The sequence below is a fragment of the Dendrobates tinctorius genome, unplaced genomic scaffold (genome assembly GCF_039654945.1).
Source record: "Dendrobates tinctorius isolate UK_male_01 unplaced genomic scaffold, ASM3965494v1 ptg000082l, whole genome shotgun sequence".
In the NCBI taxonomy this organism is placed as follows: Eukaryota; Metazoa; Chordata; class Amphibia; order Anura; family Dendrobatidae; genus Dendrobates; species Dendrobates tinctorius.
Genome location: NW_027361750.1, coordinates 24,320,046 through 24,335,602, shown reverse-complemented (window position 1 = coordinate 24,335,602; position 15,557 = coordinate 24,320,046). Strand labels below are relative to the sequence as shown.

The 15,557-nt window shown below is 41.1% G+C and overlaps 1 protein-coding gene across 1 annotated transcript in view; it reads left to right on the top strand.

The window, feature by feature from the left end:
* XKR4 (XK related 4) overlaps positions 1 to 15,557 on the top strand; it is a 386,904-nt gene that overhangs the window by 273,364 nt on the left and 97,983 nt on the right. Inside the window, exon 2 of the mRNA XM_073583985.1 lies at positions 2,818 to 3,017. Within this exon, the coding sequence (XP_073440086.1) occupies positions 2,818 to 3,017 (200 nt within the window). The remainder of the gene's footprint in view (positions 1 to 2,817; positions 3,018 to 15,557) is intronic.

The window sequence follows — 15,557 nt, the reverse complement described above, 5'->3', positions numbered from 1 at the left end:
ATGTGAGATAAGAAATTCAGTGAGACCCACAGGACGGCGTCCTCCAGATGTCTGTTTTATATAGAGGATAACCTCTAGGCTGTGACTCCTATAAAGAGAGACATGGCATATGTTTTATCGCTAACTCCAGATATACAGATTATACCAACCATGTTGTGAAATTTCAAAGAGCCAAATTATCTTTTAAAATGTTTTAGCCTCTGTGTGTTTGTATATATACTGTACAGTACTGTATATAAATATATACTTATACATTAATATACAGTAATGTGCAAATGTTTTATTTTTGGACAGTATGGGAAAAAATGCGAGTATGAGTGCTTTCAAAAATAGAAACGTTAATAGTTTATTTATTATCGATTCACAAAATGCAAAGTGAATGAACAAAAGAGAAATCAAAATCAAATCAATATTTGATGTAACTGCCCTTTACCTTTGAAACAGCATTACTTCTTCTAGGTAGACTAATGGCCCTGTCACACATAGCGACGCACCAGCGATCCCGACAATGATATTACCTTGTCAGGATCGCTGGTGTGTTGCTACATGATCGCTGGTGAGCTGCCAAACAGGCAGCTTCACCAGCGATCAGCACCAGCGACAGGAGGGTAACAAGCGACGCACGTCGCTTAGTTACCCACTGTATACCTTAGTTACCAGCGCACTGGTGCAGGGAGCTGGTAACCAAGGTACACATCGGGTTTTTAAGCAGCGCGCGGCACTTAGAAACCCGATGTGTACCTTGGTTACCAGCTCCCTGCACCAGCGCGCTGGTAACTAAGGTACACATCGGGTTTCTAAGCGCTGCGCGCTGCTTAGAAACCCGACGTTTACCTTAGCTACCAGCGCGCTGATCGCTGGTCTCCCGCCTGTCACATGCAGTGATGCGTGCTGGCCTGCGGGAGACCAGCGATCAAAAAAATGTCCTTGCCATTCCAGGACGATCAGTGATAACCGGAAGGTGGGCCGGTCGCTGGTCAGTGTCACACACAGCGATCTCACTGGTGAGATCGCTGTTGCGTTACAAAACTTGTGACTCAGCAACGGTCTCGCTAGCGAGATCGCTATGTGTGACGGGGGCTTTATACACAGTGTTTGAAGGAACTCGGCAGGGAGGTTGTTCCAAACTTGGAGAACCAACCACAGATCTTCTGTGGATGTAGGCTTGTGCAAGTCTCCTCATGTCATCCCAGACAGACTCGATGGTCTTGAGATCAGGGCTTTGTGGGGGCCATAATCCTTACTATGTTTGACTGAAGGATCAGCTTTGCCTTGTTCTACCCGTGATGATGCTGATTGGACAGTGAAGCTTGTTGGGGGGCAAGAATTTCAATACTTTTATCTATCAATGTCAAGATAGATAGCAATATTCAGGGACTACTACTACTACTGCTGACCACAGTCTTTTCCATTCAATACAATCGCAGTATGGCCACTTGAGACTGATTAACAACCACAGCCAGAAGTCAAGCACCAGCTGTGACTTTTAGAGACAGATGCCAGCTATACAGTATTATGTAGCCACTATCTGCTGCGTTTTGAGGAAGCTCAGCCTCCTCCTCACCTGAGGACCTCTTCCCAGAATGTGAAACCAATGTCCTTTTGCAGGAAAAGTTTAAACACATCCACTTAAGCTAAAATAAATACAATAATATTAATTCTAAAATTAATTTATTGATATAACCACCTATATGAAATATTTTCATGAGTCATTAAATATATTGTTCAAAAGCTAGGACTCTTGAAGACCAACCACAGAAGATTAAACTCTATCGGTTGGTAGATCTAAGGGTACCGTTACACTTAGCGATGCACCAGCGATCCCGACCAGCGATATGACGCGGTCAGAATCGCTGGTACATCGCTAGGTGGTCGCTAGTGAGCTGCCACACAGGCAGATCTCACCAGCGACATCGCTGGGGATGGGGATCGCTACTTACCTCCCGCCTGGCTGCACGCGTCGCTCGTCGGCGCCACAGGAAGCGCAGCAGGAAGTGGCCGACGAGGAATGGTCCAGGAGCTTCTCGCGCGATCAGCGATAACCAGCGGGGGAGCCGGTCGGAGGTAAGTATCACATGCAGCGATATCGCTAGCAATATCGCTGCAATGTCACAAAATCGGTGACTTTACAGAGATATTGCTAGCGATATCGCAGTGTGTAACGGGGGCTTAAGAATAGGTCTAAAAAGAAATTAAAGGGGTTGTCCATTACTCAGACAACTGATCCTCAATCACTATGTTCCCTCATGTAGGATGAAAAGGACCTGTTCTCACTTCCAGTGTCGGCGCCATTCCAGCGGCCAATCAATGGCTGTTCACTTCCTTCGGATGAAACTGACATCCGGAGGTAAACAGAGCGTAACAACAGCTCACACTTCTTCTGGATGTCAGTTTCATCCTAAGGAGCGGTTGCTGATTGACTCTAGTGCTCACGTGACATAACAAAGTCATGCAAGCTTCGGGAGACCTGGCGCTGATGTCGCTGGAACGGCGTTGGCACCAAAGGTGAGTACTGGCTGTTTTTATTTTACATGGGGGAATATAACAATTGAAAAGGGGTTGTCCAACTAGTGGACAGCCTCTTTAAAATTATTAGATGGGCAGAAATTCAATCCTTTAGAGAAAAGGTCAAACTGTGTTTGACGCTCCATAACTTGAATTGATCCTGCATGATTCCTTGTGGAGATGATTGATTTGTATTTCCAGCTCTAGTTTAGGAAGGACTTTTAATTGTAGTAGGACTAAAGATCTTAATTAATTCTTAATGAATTGTTACCTTCAATGTTCACTTAGTTAGATTTCTTTTTTCAATCTCAGGTATTTCCATACAATATATTTGGGAATTCGCAGCAGGCGGAGTGGAGACAGTGACCGCTGGAGGTTTTATTGGAAGATGGTGTACGAGTATGCAGATGTGAGTATGTTGCATTTGCTTGCAACATTTCTGGAAAGCGCTCCCCAGCTTGTCCTGCAACTCTGCATTGTCGTGCAGACTCGAAGCTTACAGGCCATTCAAGGTAAGAAGCATATATTTTTGGGATATAGATATATTTGTGCTCAAAAGTAAATTATGGACATTGCCAAATATTGTGAAATTGGGAAGCCCATAAGTCTGTGTAACTGTGTCAGGTAAGGAGCATTAAAGAGAACTTGCGAGCTGACACTTTACAATATTGTGTCCATACGCTGCACGAAAACTGTCATTTAGTGTAATAAATAAGGGTGCATTGTATTGTGTAAGTTCCTTTGTAAAATATTCAGAGATTTTTGCTCACTGTGTTTTATAGGAGATCATCAGTTAAATAGTAGATTTTTGGGGGTTGAAAACATTCAGTGCCACACAAATTCAAATTTCATCTAATTTATTAATAAAAAAAATGATTTTTGCAAAGTGCATGGAATTTTAATCCATGTATTGCTGATGTAGTCAACCCCCAAAAATTAATCAGGGCCATGCGCCCTCCATGAAATGCCGATTTGAATTTTGCATGCTATAAGATAACTGTGTCACTTTTTCTACATAAAGTCCGTAAATGTAAAAATGCACTTTATTGCACACAAGCCTAAATGTGTGTCTGAGGGCCCATAGACACATGAGATTAAATTTGGCTGATTTTGGTAGACCTGGATGAGTCATGGTTCTTGAATTTAAACTCCTGATCCTTTGGTTCTCACTGGAGATTTGTTAATGCCACAATTGCCTGACAGCTGCTAACGCCTCTCTCCCTACCGAACAAATACATGCATGTGCTGTATATGGGGGTCAGGAGAGAACCTAATTTGTATGGCCACCTTAATGCCTGTGTTTGAGCCAAAATCAGCAGTGAGAGTTTGTGGCCAATGTGGCTTTCAGTCAACCTTAACATGTGCAGGTCTAGTTTAAAGGGAACCTGTCAAATTATATATGGAGTCTGATCAGTGCACAGCATGGAATGGAGAAAGAGAAGCTGAGCGTTGAGTAGAATGATATATAGATTTGTTGGAAAAAATTCAGAATAACTTGAATTTTATTCATTGAAATCCCGGATGTGTGTATGCCCATTAGTCAAGTGGTCATACTTGGTGATGGACAGCTATCTTTGTATGCACAGTTACATAGGGAGAACTGTCAATCATTGAATAGTACCTCCCACTATCCTCATATGTATACAAACTCTAGGGATTTCAATATATTACTTGAAAGGTCTTTGTAAGAAAAGTTGGAAACCGAAGCACAGAGGTGCAGTCGCACCATGGCACTGGAGCCCAAAGGGACCAAAAGGTCTGTTCTGCCCCATATGAAGTTCAACATTTTAAGTTTATAGTTTGAACTCGATGGATTTCTGTTGTCCGTCAAGCTTAAAGTTCTTAAACTTTAAACTAATACTATAAACATTTCCCAAAAGTTGATGGATCCTGTTAACGAATGTTCTTCAAGGCCTTGGAGACTGAAGAAATTAAAAGACTCCTCATCCCCAAATAAAGAAATTTAAGACAGTATTTTAAGCATTTCATAATTGTTTGGTCGTCCTGTTAAAGGGAACCTGTCACCAGATTTTCCCAATATAAAGTAATGCCACCACCTTTAAGCCCTGTTACAGCATACTGTTATGCTGTATGTACTGTATGTCCCCAATCCCCTCTGCAGGGTGCAAAGGAGACTTTTTTTTATACTCCCAGATGGCGCGATACAGCCCAATGGCATCTCTGGTCTTGATCCGCACCTCTTCTCTACAGTCATCGTCCTCCTTCCCTGCTTCACATGGATGACTCGTCCTATGTCATCCACACAGTGCTTTCCAATTAAGCTCTTGTACAGACGCACTTCTCTCTGCCCTGCCGAGGGCCGAGCATAGCACTGTAGTGCGCATGTGCTGACTTTACTTCTGGATCATCACTACTCTTTGGCCATTCCAGACATTTGCACACTACAGTACTTTGCTCTGCTCTCGGCATGGCAGAGAGATGTGTGCCCGTGCAGGAGGGCGATTGTGGGACACTGTGTGGATGACCTAGGACGCATTATCCAGACAATGCAAGAAGGATGTTGGCGATCGTAAGAAGAGAGGAGACGCTGGATCAAGACCAAAGACACCCAACGGACCGGACGCCGCCACCGTCAGTGAGTGTAATAAAAGATCCTTTTTGTGCTTTGCAGAGCGGATTGAGGACATATACAGAACACAAGAATGCAGTTATAGAGGGCTTAATGGTGGTGGTGTTACCTTATATTGGGAAAACCTGGTGACGGGTTCCCTTTAACTTTTTTTCTTCATGACCTAAGAGATTTTACTTCTAGAAAATATAAGTAGTCTGATAATGACGATGGGTTATTATTTCTATAGATACAAATGTCCTTCAGAACTCAGAAGAGTCATTTGTGCAGTTCTGCGTAAATATTCACTCCTGTGTGTGCCTTTACCCACTTGTAAGTGAGGAAGTTAGAGGCTGATCTGAATATCATTACCCAGTGTTGCTGGCTGCAGCATTGTGTTGATAAATTACTTTCAGAGAATAAAATGGATGAGCATTCATTTTCTTCTGTTCAAAATCTAATAAACATGAACTGATTCCAGTTGTCTCCTGCCAAAAAAATATTATCATTGCAAATACTGATCAGCGTTTCTTCATTATACAGTTCTTAATTGAGGATTCTCAATGAAGACCATCTTGGGAGTTTAATTTTAATCAGAGTGTTTTGTGAAAGCTCTATTCACTCTCTTATCAACAACTATAATTTTCTTTGAAAAAAAATTGCATTTCCTTTTTATCTTTTTTTGTGTGAAAACCAACAGAAAGGGTTAAGCGTGTGACTTGCTAGTTTACCAAACAAATCCGCAGCTCTTTTACAAACATGTACAGCCAAGGATGATGTCATCGCTGCTGCCAGCTGGAACGCTTCAGCGTTTTCACCCACATAAGTCATTATAGCAATATTAAACACCGTGCAAATGACACAAAATATCCATGTTTAAAGGAAACCAGACATAGAAAGTTTAAGGAAAACCAGACATAGCAATTGATCTTTCTTTTCACTTTCTTGTTAAGACAGAAGAATTTATGTAGTAAATTATAGGCTCGTTGTAGGCTGTTAGGCATCTGAATGCCAATCTACTTGTTGGGAGTCAAATTTTAATGGTGCCTATATAGGGTTAGATTATCGGGGTCAATGTCTGTGCCCATTACATAGCCCTCTGTACTGAAGATGGGAGGGGGCAAATATAAATTAAAGGGAACTTCTCATCAAAGATTATGTTCTGTAGGTTTCATAAACACAATTTTATACATTCCCCTGTTCGAATTGATGCTTTAACTAAATCAAAGTTATTAAAACTGTCATGCAACATTCTCATCAATGATCTTAGCTGCAGCAGTCACTAGTCATGGTTTCCTCGCTGTTAGCACATCCACTTTGCCATGATTGACATCCCAGTTGAAAGATCCAACATTGGTTGCACATGCCAGGTCGGGATGTCAATCAAGACAATGGATGTGCTATAACAGGGGATCATGAGTACTCATCGCTGCAATTTCTTCCAGATGACAATTTAGATCAGTGGTTTTATAACTTCATTTCTCCAACTTAGAAAAGCAGCAATTTGAACACAGGGATTGGTACAAAGGTATTTATCAAACCTATAACATCAAGCGTAACTTCATGGCAGATTTTTTGTCAGCCCTATTCACAAAAAAAGTGTTCATCTTGGTAGAGCATCACTTTCTGATTCAGCTTCTTGTGTAATATAACTGAAGGCTGGAGCCTATAAACATAGTAATTATTGAGTTGAGATGCTACATCTTTTGGTCACCCGGTCACGCAGCCTTTGTAAAATAAACACAACTAATTTCTACTTTCTCTTCCATTCTTTGCACATCTACTACCCATGTCTCTTAGTCTTGTACACAGGAGTATGACTGCCCTTCTCAATGTCTGGCTGTTAATGTGGAGACTTCCTTACTTTAGGTTTATACTTAACAAAATATGTCATATGAAATAACCAAAATGTATACATACTACTCATTTTTAGTAAGATATATTATGGTAGGCTTTAGTTTCTTTGACATTTGTCTGTGACTATTGACAGCTCTTGGACATGTTATCCAATGCCAAAAGACCAATCCAGAAAATGAACTTGTAAACTTTTTTTATACTAGTGACATGTCAATGTGGCTCATATTTGTAGGGAAACATACTAAACTTTGTCAGTTGCATATAATCTGTACTTTAAAAGGGATGTCTGGCTTTGGGGTACCAGTCTTCAGTCACTCTATGTGACTGCAGACTTGTGAATCCTCATTTTGCACGCACTAAATGCTGTGAGAATTTACCGGCACAGAGCAGGTGATCATGTGACCATTTGTATACTTCTGGTCACATTCCAACTAGAAATGTCTGGCCTCACTCAATTCACTAGTATTGAGCAAGGCCGCGCATGTCTAGTCGTCACATGACCGCATGTGAACAAAGCCGACAGTCATTGCTTTTTTCACTCATGGCAGGGTTGGCTCCTGCGGTCATGAGCTATAGACTGGACATTACCACTGATGCTTTGTCCATCATCTCCACCAAAGAGAATTGAAGAGGCACCAAAGGCGATTGTAGGAAAGCACTGCTTGGTTTATTTGTTGTTCCCAATTTTTAATGAAATGGGACAACTGCTTTGATACTGATGATCTGTCTTCTAGGGAAGTATATTGAAGTACATAAGATAGTCCCTATGAAAAAGCAAATGCAATATAGTTGACATATGGAGGCATCCATCATTTATGCACTCTTCATTCAATGCTTGTTTTACATCCTTACAGCTGGTGAAAATGATGCGTGAGAGTAATGGATTGTTAAAATGCATGCATGTTATATACACAAATGTGAACGGCTTCATAGATTTACATTACCTACGTGTTAAGCCATTTAAGAAAGAGATAGCAAAATGGCAAGGTTTACGCCTCTTCTGGATTTTGGATCCACTCCTGGTTTTGGCTGACAAATACTGGTACAAAAAATGATAAAAAAACTGCCATGCGAATGAATCTTTTGGGTAGCAAGAAAAACTTACAGCCGCTATCAGTTGCTTTTCTTATTCAGATAACATTGAACCAGGAGGGAAGCTAAGCTTCAATCAAAGCCTGATTCATAGAGACATGCAGAATGATATGATGACTTATTGACAGCTATGTATACCCTAAGGTGGTACAACAGCTAGAACTGACCAGGTCCGCGAGCCGTGCCTGCAGGGCACAAACTTAGCCATATATACAGTTTGCGTCTTCATTTTAGAGACTTTCCAATTTCCCTGTTCCTTCTGCAGAAGCTGAAACATTACGTTGCGTAGTTTTATGTTCTCCAAATCAGTTTCTGAATGTTACCACGGTGGGAGCTTTGACAGTCTGAAGATATTGTCATTGATATATAATATTGGATTCTGCTTTAATTATCATTTTAATGACCAAAAATGAAAAACTATAATTAAAACCGAATCACCGATCCGGTGAAAACTGAACTAAAAAAAAAAAACTAAACTCCTGCTTTGAAGTAAACCACAGGCATTTTGCACATCTTTAGCACTTTTGTTTTTTCCAAATCAATCAAAGAAATTAAGGAGTCCAAATCAATAATAATTAGCAGTTATGCTTCATGCTGGAATAAATGCCGTATTTAGAAAGCCTTTGGCTGCGAATCACATTGCTAAATCCGTCATACAATGGACAACAAAAGCATTCAATGAAGGATCCCGTTGTGGTGTCCGACGGTTTTCAGGAATAGTAGTGCTGTTTTACCCATGAAATATGTCAGAATCTGTGATGGAGCCTCTGGTGAAGATTAAAATGTAAAGCTGTAGACCAGTGTAAATCACCATGTCACATACTTGTGAATACAGTGAATGTCGTCTGTTCTCTATTCTTCACAATAGTCCTGTAAGACGCCCAACATTCTTCTTCACAATCAATCAGCAACGATTACACGTGTTTCTAAATTCCCTGAATCTTAAAAGTTTCAGAATTATTTTACATTTTCATATAACTACAACGAAATTGCTGTAAATCAGGATTCATGAAACTAATAGGTGCCAGATGATAAAAAATGTTCCATTACTGTATGGTCCAAAAAATGCAATTAACTGTAGGGTAGAGAAACTTTAGGATAGAGTTTCTAAATTAAATGTTAAAGGATAAAGTGGTAAATTATCCACTATCCAAAAGATCAGGAATACATTGATTGCTGGGGGTCCAATTTCTGGGACATTTTGGAATACTGAGAGCAGGGCTCTAGAGTCCCAAAAAAACGACTTCGCAAAGTTCTGCCTTGAAAGGAGTTTACATGCTTGGTTTCTACTCAAGACCCCCAGTCCCCTCACGAGCCTCCCCTTGTGGGTGCTTCACCCCAGTCCCCTCACTAGCCCCCCCTGTGAGATGCAGACTCCCAGTCCCCTCTCTAGCCTCCCCCCGTGGGATGCAGACTCCCAGTCCCCTCTCTAGCCTCCCCCCGTGGGATGCAGACCCCCAGTCCCCTCACTAGCTTCCTCCTGTGGGACGCAGACCCCCAGTCCCCTCACTAGCCACACCTCAGCAGCCACACGCTGCCAGACACAGTCTCCCCTCCCCAGATGCAGTCTCCTCACACAGTATCCATAAAAAAAAGCACATGGCACACTACTCTGCTCTACTCCGGAATGAGGAAGGACCATGATGCACCCGGGCCAGCTGCAGCTTAAAGGTACAGCACCCATTTCCGTCCACTGGGTGCATTAACAACATGTAGGTGTTTCTTTAAATCACCATAGTGTTGTTATGCATCTGGTGTACGGCGGCCTTGAACTGTTGTCCCTGTGGCCCGATGAGCAGAAGCAAATAGAGGGGGGCCCGCACAGGCCGGACTGCCAACGTGTCCTAACCCCCCTTTTTGCTTCTGCTCATCGGGCCCCATGTAGTAGTAAGAGTACTGGCCCTGATGGCGGCCCTGGCAAGATGTGGAAAGCTCATAGAGACTTATCCAAAGCAAGTTGCAACTGTAATTTACACAAAAGGAGGCTCTACAAAGTACTGAATTTAGTGGGGTGAATAGTTATGCACACTAAAGTTTTCAGTTATTTTGTCCATTTGTTGTTTACTTCACAATCAAAAGAAAACCAAATGTTCACAGCTGTAGGCATGTTTTTACATGAACTGATGCAAACCATCAAAAAACAGTGAAATTCCAGTTTTTGAGGTAGAAAAACACAAAGAATGCCAAGGGGATGAATACTGTCACAATCCACATCAATAGAGATGGGCAAACCCAAACAGTAAAGTTTCAGGTCTGTACTGAACACCTACTGTTCAGGCGCGGACCCCAAACACAGACTTCACCAGGAAGTCTGTATTACTGTTCAGGTTTGGCACCCCTAACATCTTGTGTTTCTCACGCTGTCATGTGCATGACAGCACGGCAAACACTGCCTTTGATCGGCGATAAAATCAGCCGCTACCTGCTCTCGCTGCTATAACAGCCTGATGGGAGTAGTAGTTGCATCAGGCAACACCAGTTACCATAGGCAAAGTTTTTTACCTCCGATCACAGCTTCAGGCTCACACTGTAATTTGACAGCATGGGAACCGTGGCTGTCTGACCGGCGGTAATGATTTTACCTCTGATCAGAGGCAGCGTTTACCGCGCTGTCATGAACATGACAGCGTGGCAAACACTGAATGTTTGGGCACCCCATTTAAGTGACTTGGGTTCAGTAACTGTTCTCGTACCTGAACAAAACTTTTTTTTTAACTCTTTGGCACGATGGCTCAGTGGATAGCACTGCAGCCTTGGGGCGCTGGAGTCGTGGGTTCAAATCCCACCAAGGACAGCATCTGCAAGGAGTTTGTATGTTCTCCCTGTGTTTGCGTGGGTTTCTTCCGGGTACTCCGGTTTCCTCCCACATTCCAAAGACATACTTATGGGGAATTTAGATTGTGAGCCCCATCAGGGACAGTGATGATAATGTGTGCAAACTGTAAAGCGCTGCGGAATATGTTAGCGCTATATAAAAATAAAGATTGTTTTATTAAACCCACCGGACCGAACATATAGGGTCCACCCATCTCTAATTATCAATATTTACTTTTTGTATTTATTTTTGCTTATGATAAAATAATCCAGAGATGGTGTTGTTTAACAAGAAGACTAATTTATTCTAATTATTATATTTGAACATTGGTTTATAAACACTAAGTAACATGATGTTAAATAAATTAAAACATTTCTAATCATCCTCAGAGCCCAGTTTTTTCTAATATGCTCCATTTGCTAATTTTAAGAGGATATGTGATCCACTTCATTAAATCCATTTGGTCTAATGTTCATTCATGTGGTAATATGGTTTTAGCAATAAAATGTATACAATTTTCAATTATACTCTCTGTAAGAATTCTGTTTTTCAAGTTCTCCGCTTTCTGTCATGTACTTTCTTATATTCAGTCTTGAACCTGTGATGGACACATGGGGGCATGACTTCTTAAATAGCACAGCTCAGACAACTGTGCCTTTGTACTTGAGCAGGACTAGAATTAAACACTGCTTGAAGTAATCAAATCATTTAATGAGCAAGAGCTCGGAGATCTTTAAAAACTCAAACAACATAGTGTAAAGGAGAAATATTTTTCATTATACAGTGAATAACTGTGATGGCTTCCCTGGTGAGAAAGACTGTGTAAGCTGTTGGTCTGGATGTGCAGCACGGACTGGAGGTGTTGGTGTATCTAGAAACAGCTGAGCAGGATATGCTGCACGACAAGCTTAGAACAGCAGAGCTGTGAACACTAGACGACAACTGGACTAGATGGAACAGCAGAGCAGTGTACACTGGACAGATGGACTAGCATGTAACAGCAGAGCTGTGTACACTGGACAGCTGGACTAGATGGAACAGCAGAGCTGTGTACACTGGATAGCTGGACTAGCATGTAACAGCAGTGCTGTGTACACTGGACAACAGCTGGATTAGCATGGAAGAGCAGAGCTGGATTTGTAGTTTATGCAGTAGAGGTTGGTTTGTCAGGATACAAACTTTAGGTTTTATACAGCAAAGCCCAGCAGCATTTCCGAAATAGGTTTGTCAGGAGGTACAATAGCAGAGCCCAGTTATGTGGGAGAGTCAAATGCCAAACTACTTGGATATTCAGATGGCATTTCACAATCTGAGCTGACTTATTTGGCCTTAGTGAGTGACTTTAGTAACCCTACACACATAGTAGGCATTTAGAAGTAATCCATCAGCATGCTTTTACTATGTAATCTGAGGACAGCATGAGATAGGAGTTAAGGAATTCAATGATGTGTCACTTATCAGGCTGTGAGCTGTTGTTTGCTTACAGTGAAAGTTTAATCACCATTACATTATCATTGCTGTGACTAGCTGGAACACAAGCACCCATTTCAGTCTGGCCTCTCCTGTGCTAAGTCAAAAGACAATGTACACAGAAAGCCTGGTGTGGGCGGGGTTAGCTTTCTCAGCTCTGCTGCATTGCTAAATCTAAAAACTCAGATTATGTCAGAACCACTGCACCCAGTAATCTAAGTGATACATCATTGGATTCAGCTTCTCTTTGCCTACATTATGCTGCTTTCAGATGAGGTAGCAAATATCTGCTGACAGAATCCCTTTAAGCTGGCTATAAGTAAAGGGGGTTTGAAATGACTGATTCTGGAGCTGGAACAGAAGAGAAACAAACTTTATTTACTGAAATTATATCATTTGCTTTATAAATGTGAGCTAAAATTTATGTACAGTAATTCCTAGATAATAAAAGCCAGAATTTAATTTAATCCACATTGCACTTGATAAAAAAAGGTATGTAAATAGTTACCTGTTATCATATAAAATAGTAGGACTGTTCAAAACATCTGTGGAAGGAGACTACAGCTTATAAAGGCCTTGACTGCGTTAGTAAAGGTTTCCTGGATTGATTTAGTTAATGATTAATTAAATCAATCCAGGGAATTTTTTTTTCTAAAGGGTAAAACACTTTGACATAGTGAAATAACTTTTTATATTCAATTACCAAACATGATTTGATTTAGGTTTTGCTTGTCATTCTTTGAGTAAGACCTTTAAGTTTTTATCTTCAGCAAGAACAGCAGAGTTAGTTTTATAATTCAGTCTCCTCTTGAATTCATTTAGGATATTCCTGTAGGGACCTCACTGACTTTATTAATCAGTACCTCAGCAGTCTGATTATTGACTGACAAGAGTTTGGTATGCAAGTGGAACGTATAACAATGCACTAGGAACATATCTAATTAGTGCTATTCTCCCACAGCTGTGTGTTGAATACCCGGGGTAGCACATAGGAGGTAGACAAACGTAATGATAGTTGTAGAGGATCATACAAATGTGTGTGTTTTGACAGCTCTTCTGACCTTCATGGCAGTTTCATAACTTTCTTGACAGTTTTAGTTTAAGTCATTTCAGTAGGTTACTGACCTGACCATGCAATAATCTAAAAAGCTTCAATTATAGCGATGAGTCAAACATTTAAATGGTGTCACTTTTAGTCTTTTACAGCTTGAAAGCCTGAGAATGATAATACTTACGGTATATAAAATATATAAAACAGAATGCATGTTATGTCATAGCCATCCAATCCCATAAAGTATACATCTTTTGTCTGTTTGCCGTTCACATGCCTCCGACGGTCTTGAAGTAGTTGTTACCCAAACCAAGAATTGCTGGGTTTTGTTCATTCTGCCTCCTAAAAATTGGAATAGAAAGCGATCAAAAAATGTCATGTGCCCGAAAATGATACCAATAAAATTGTCTCGCAGAAAACAAGCCCTCACATGACTCTGTCGACCAAAATATGGAAAAATTATAGCTATCAAATATGGGGATGTAAAAACTTATTTTTGCAAAAAAAAGCAGCTTTTAGTGTGTGACAGCAGCCAAACACAAAAAACCTGATATAAATCTGGTATCACTGTAATCGCACCAACCGATGAATAAAGTCCTCACATCATCAATTCTTAACCTACTACTGATTTTTTTCATTCTGTCTTCCAAAGATCGCAGTACGGCTTGGCGCACATTTATCCTGTGCTCTATGCTGAGCGTTTACACCGGGGTTTCTGTGTAAATCTCTGAAATATGTGATCCATATAGAACCCCTGGCGGAAAATTCCATTTGATGAGGCAAATGGAGGCACCATGGACACCTTCTGACCTGTGATCTGGCGTTGTCTGTCTTTTTAGGAATGCATAAAAGTGCAGACGGCCACAGTTTTGGCAACACTAAACAGATGCCAAATTGAGTCCAGAGTGAATTGTTTCCTCGTTGGATTCATCTGAATTAAGTCACTTGGAGATTTAGATGGAAACCCCAAAATAAGTGCTCAGGATAGAGCGCAGGATAAATGGAATCCTAAGCGTTATGTAAAATGTTCCCAATAAAATCTTCAACTCAATCCACAAAAAAGCAGATCCCTCTCAGGTCCATTATCTGTTAGCGGAAATATAGGGAGCTTCCACGTTACTGGTAGCACAAATGCTGTGAAAAAGCACAATGGCTCCTTGCCCCTTAAAAGAAATAAAGCAAATTCTGAGCTTTCAAATCCATATGCCCCTCTTCTTTCTAATCCTCAGTGTGTCTAAACCACATGCAGCATCCACATATTTGGCATTTCTGTAGTGATGACAGACCGCCTAATTTACAGAGGTGTGTGTCTCCAGAAGCATGAGCTGGGCACTACAACATACTGGTCACTACAATGGCAGTTTTCAATTTTCACTCAACAACATCCAGTGCTACTTGTTTATGGAAAACACCTATGGAGTCAAAATCGCCACTACACCTGTAGATAATCTCCCAAAGGGAAATAATATCCAAAATTGGGTAACTTGAGGTGGGTTCTGCTCTTCTAGAACTTAGGGGCTCTGTATATGAAGTCATCAAGCTATTCTAGGAAAATCTGTGCTCCAGGAGGCAAATAGCGCTCGGTCCGTCCAGAGTCTCGCCCTGTGGCTAAGCAGTACTGTAGAGCCACATATGGGATATTTCTGCATTCAAATTTTAGTGCCATTTTACCCATTTCCCAGAGTGGAAATGTAAAATCTGGGAGCTAAAACAAAATTTTGGTGGTAAATTTGTGATTATTTATTCTTCACTGCCCAATGGTATAAAATTCTGTGACACATCTGTGGTGTCAATGTGATCACTGCACCACTAGATGAGTTCATTGAGAGGTGTAGTTTGTAAAATGGGGTCACTTATGTGGGGTTCTGCTGTTATGTCACCTCAAGAGCTCTGCCAATTTGATTGACACCCTCAAACCAGTCAGCAAAATCTGAAACCCAGTATGGCGCTGCTTCCATTTTGAGCTGTGAACTGAGCCTCAAAGGTAGTTTTCAAACACATATGGGCTATCGGTGTAATCGAGACAAATTGCACAACAAATTTTGGGGTCCTTTTTCTCCTACTATCCTTGGGAAAATGAAAAAAATTGGGGCTAAAACAACATTTTTGTGGGAAAAATATTTTTTTCTCATTTTCACAGATCAACGTTGTAAAATTCTGTGAAGCCACCTGTGGGTTCAAATTGCTCACCACACATC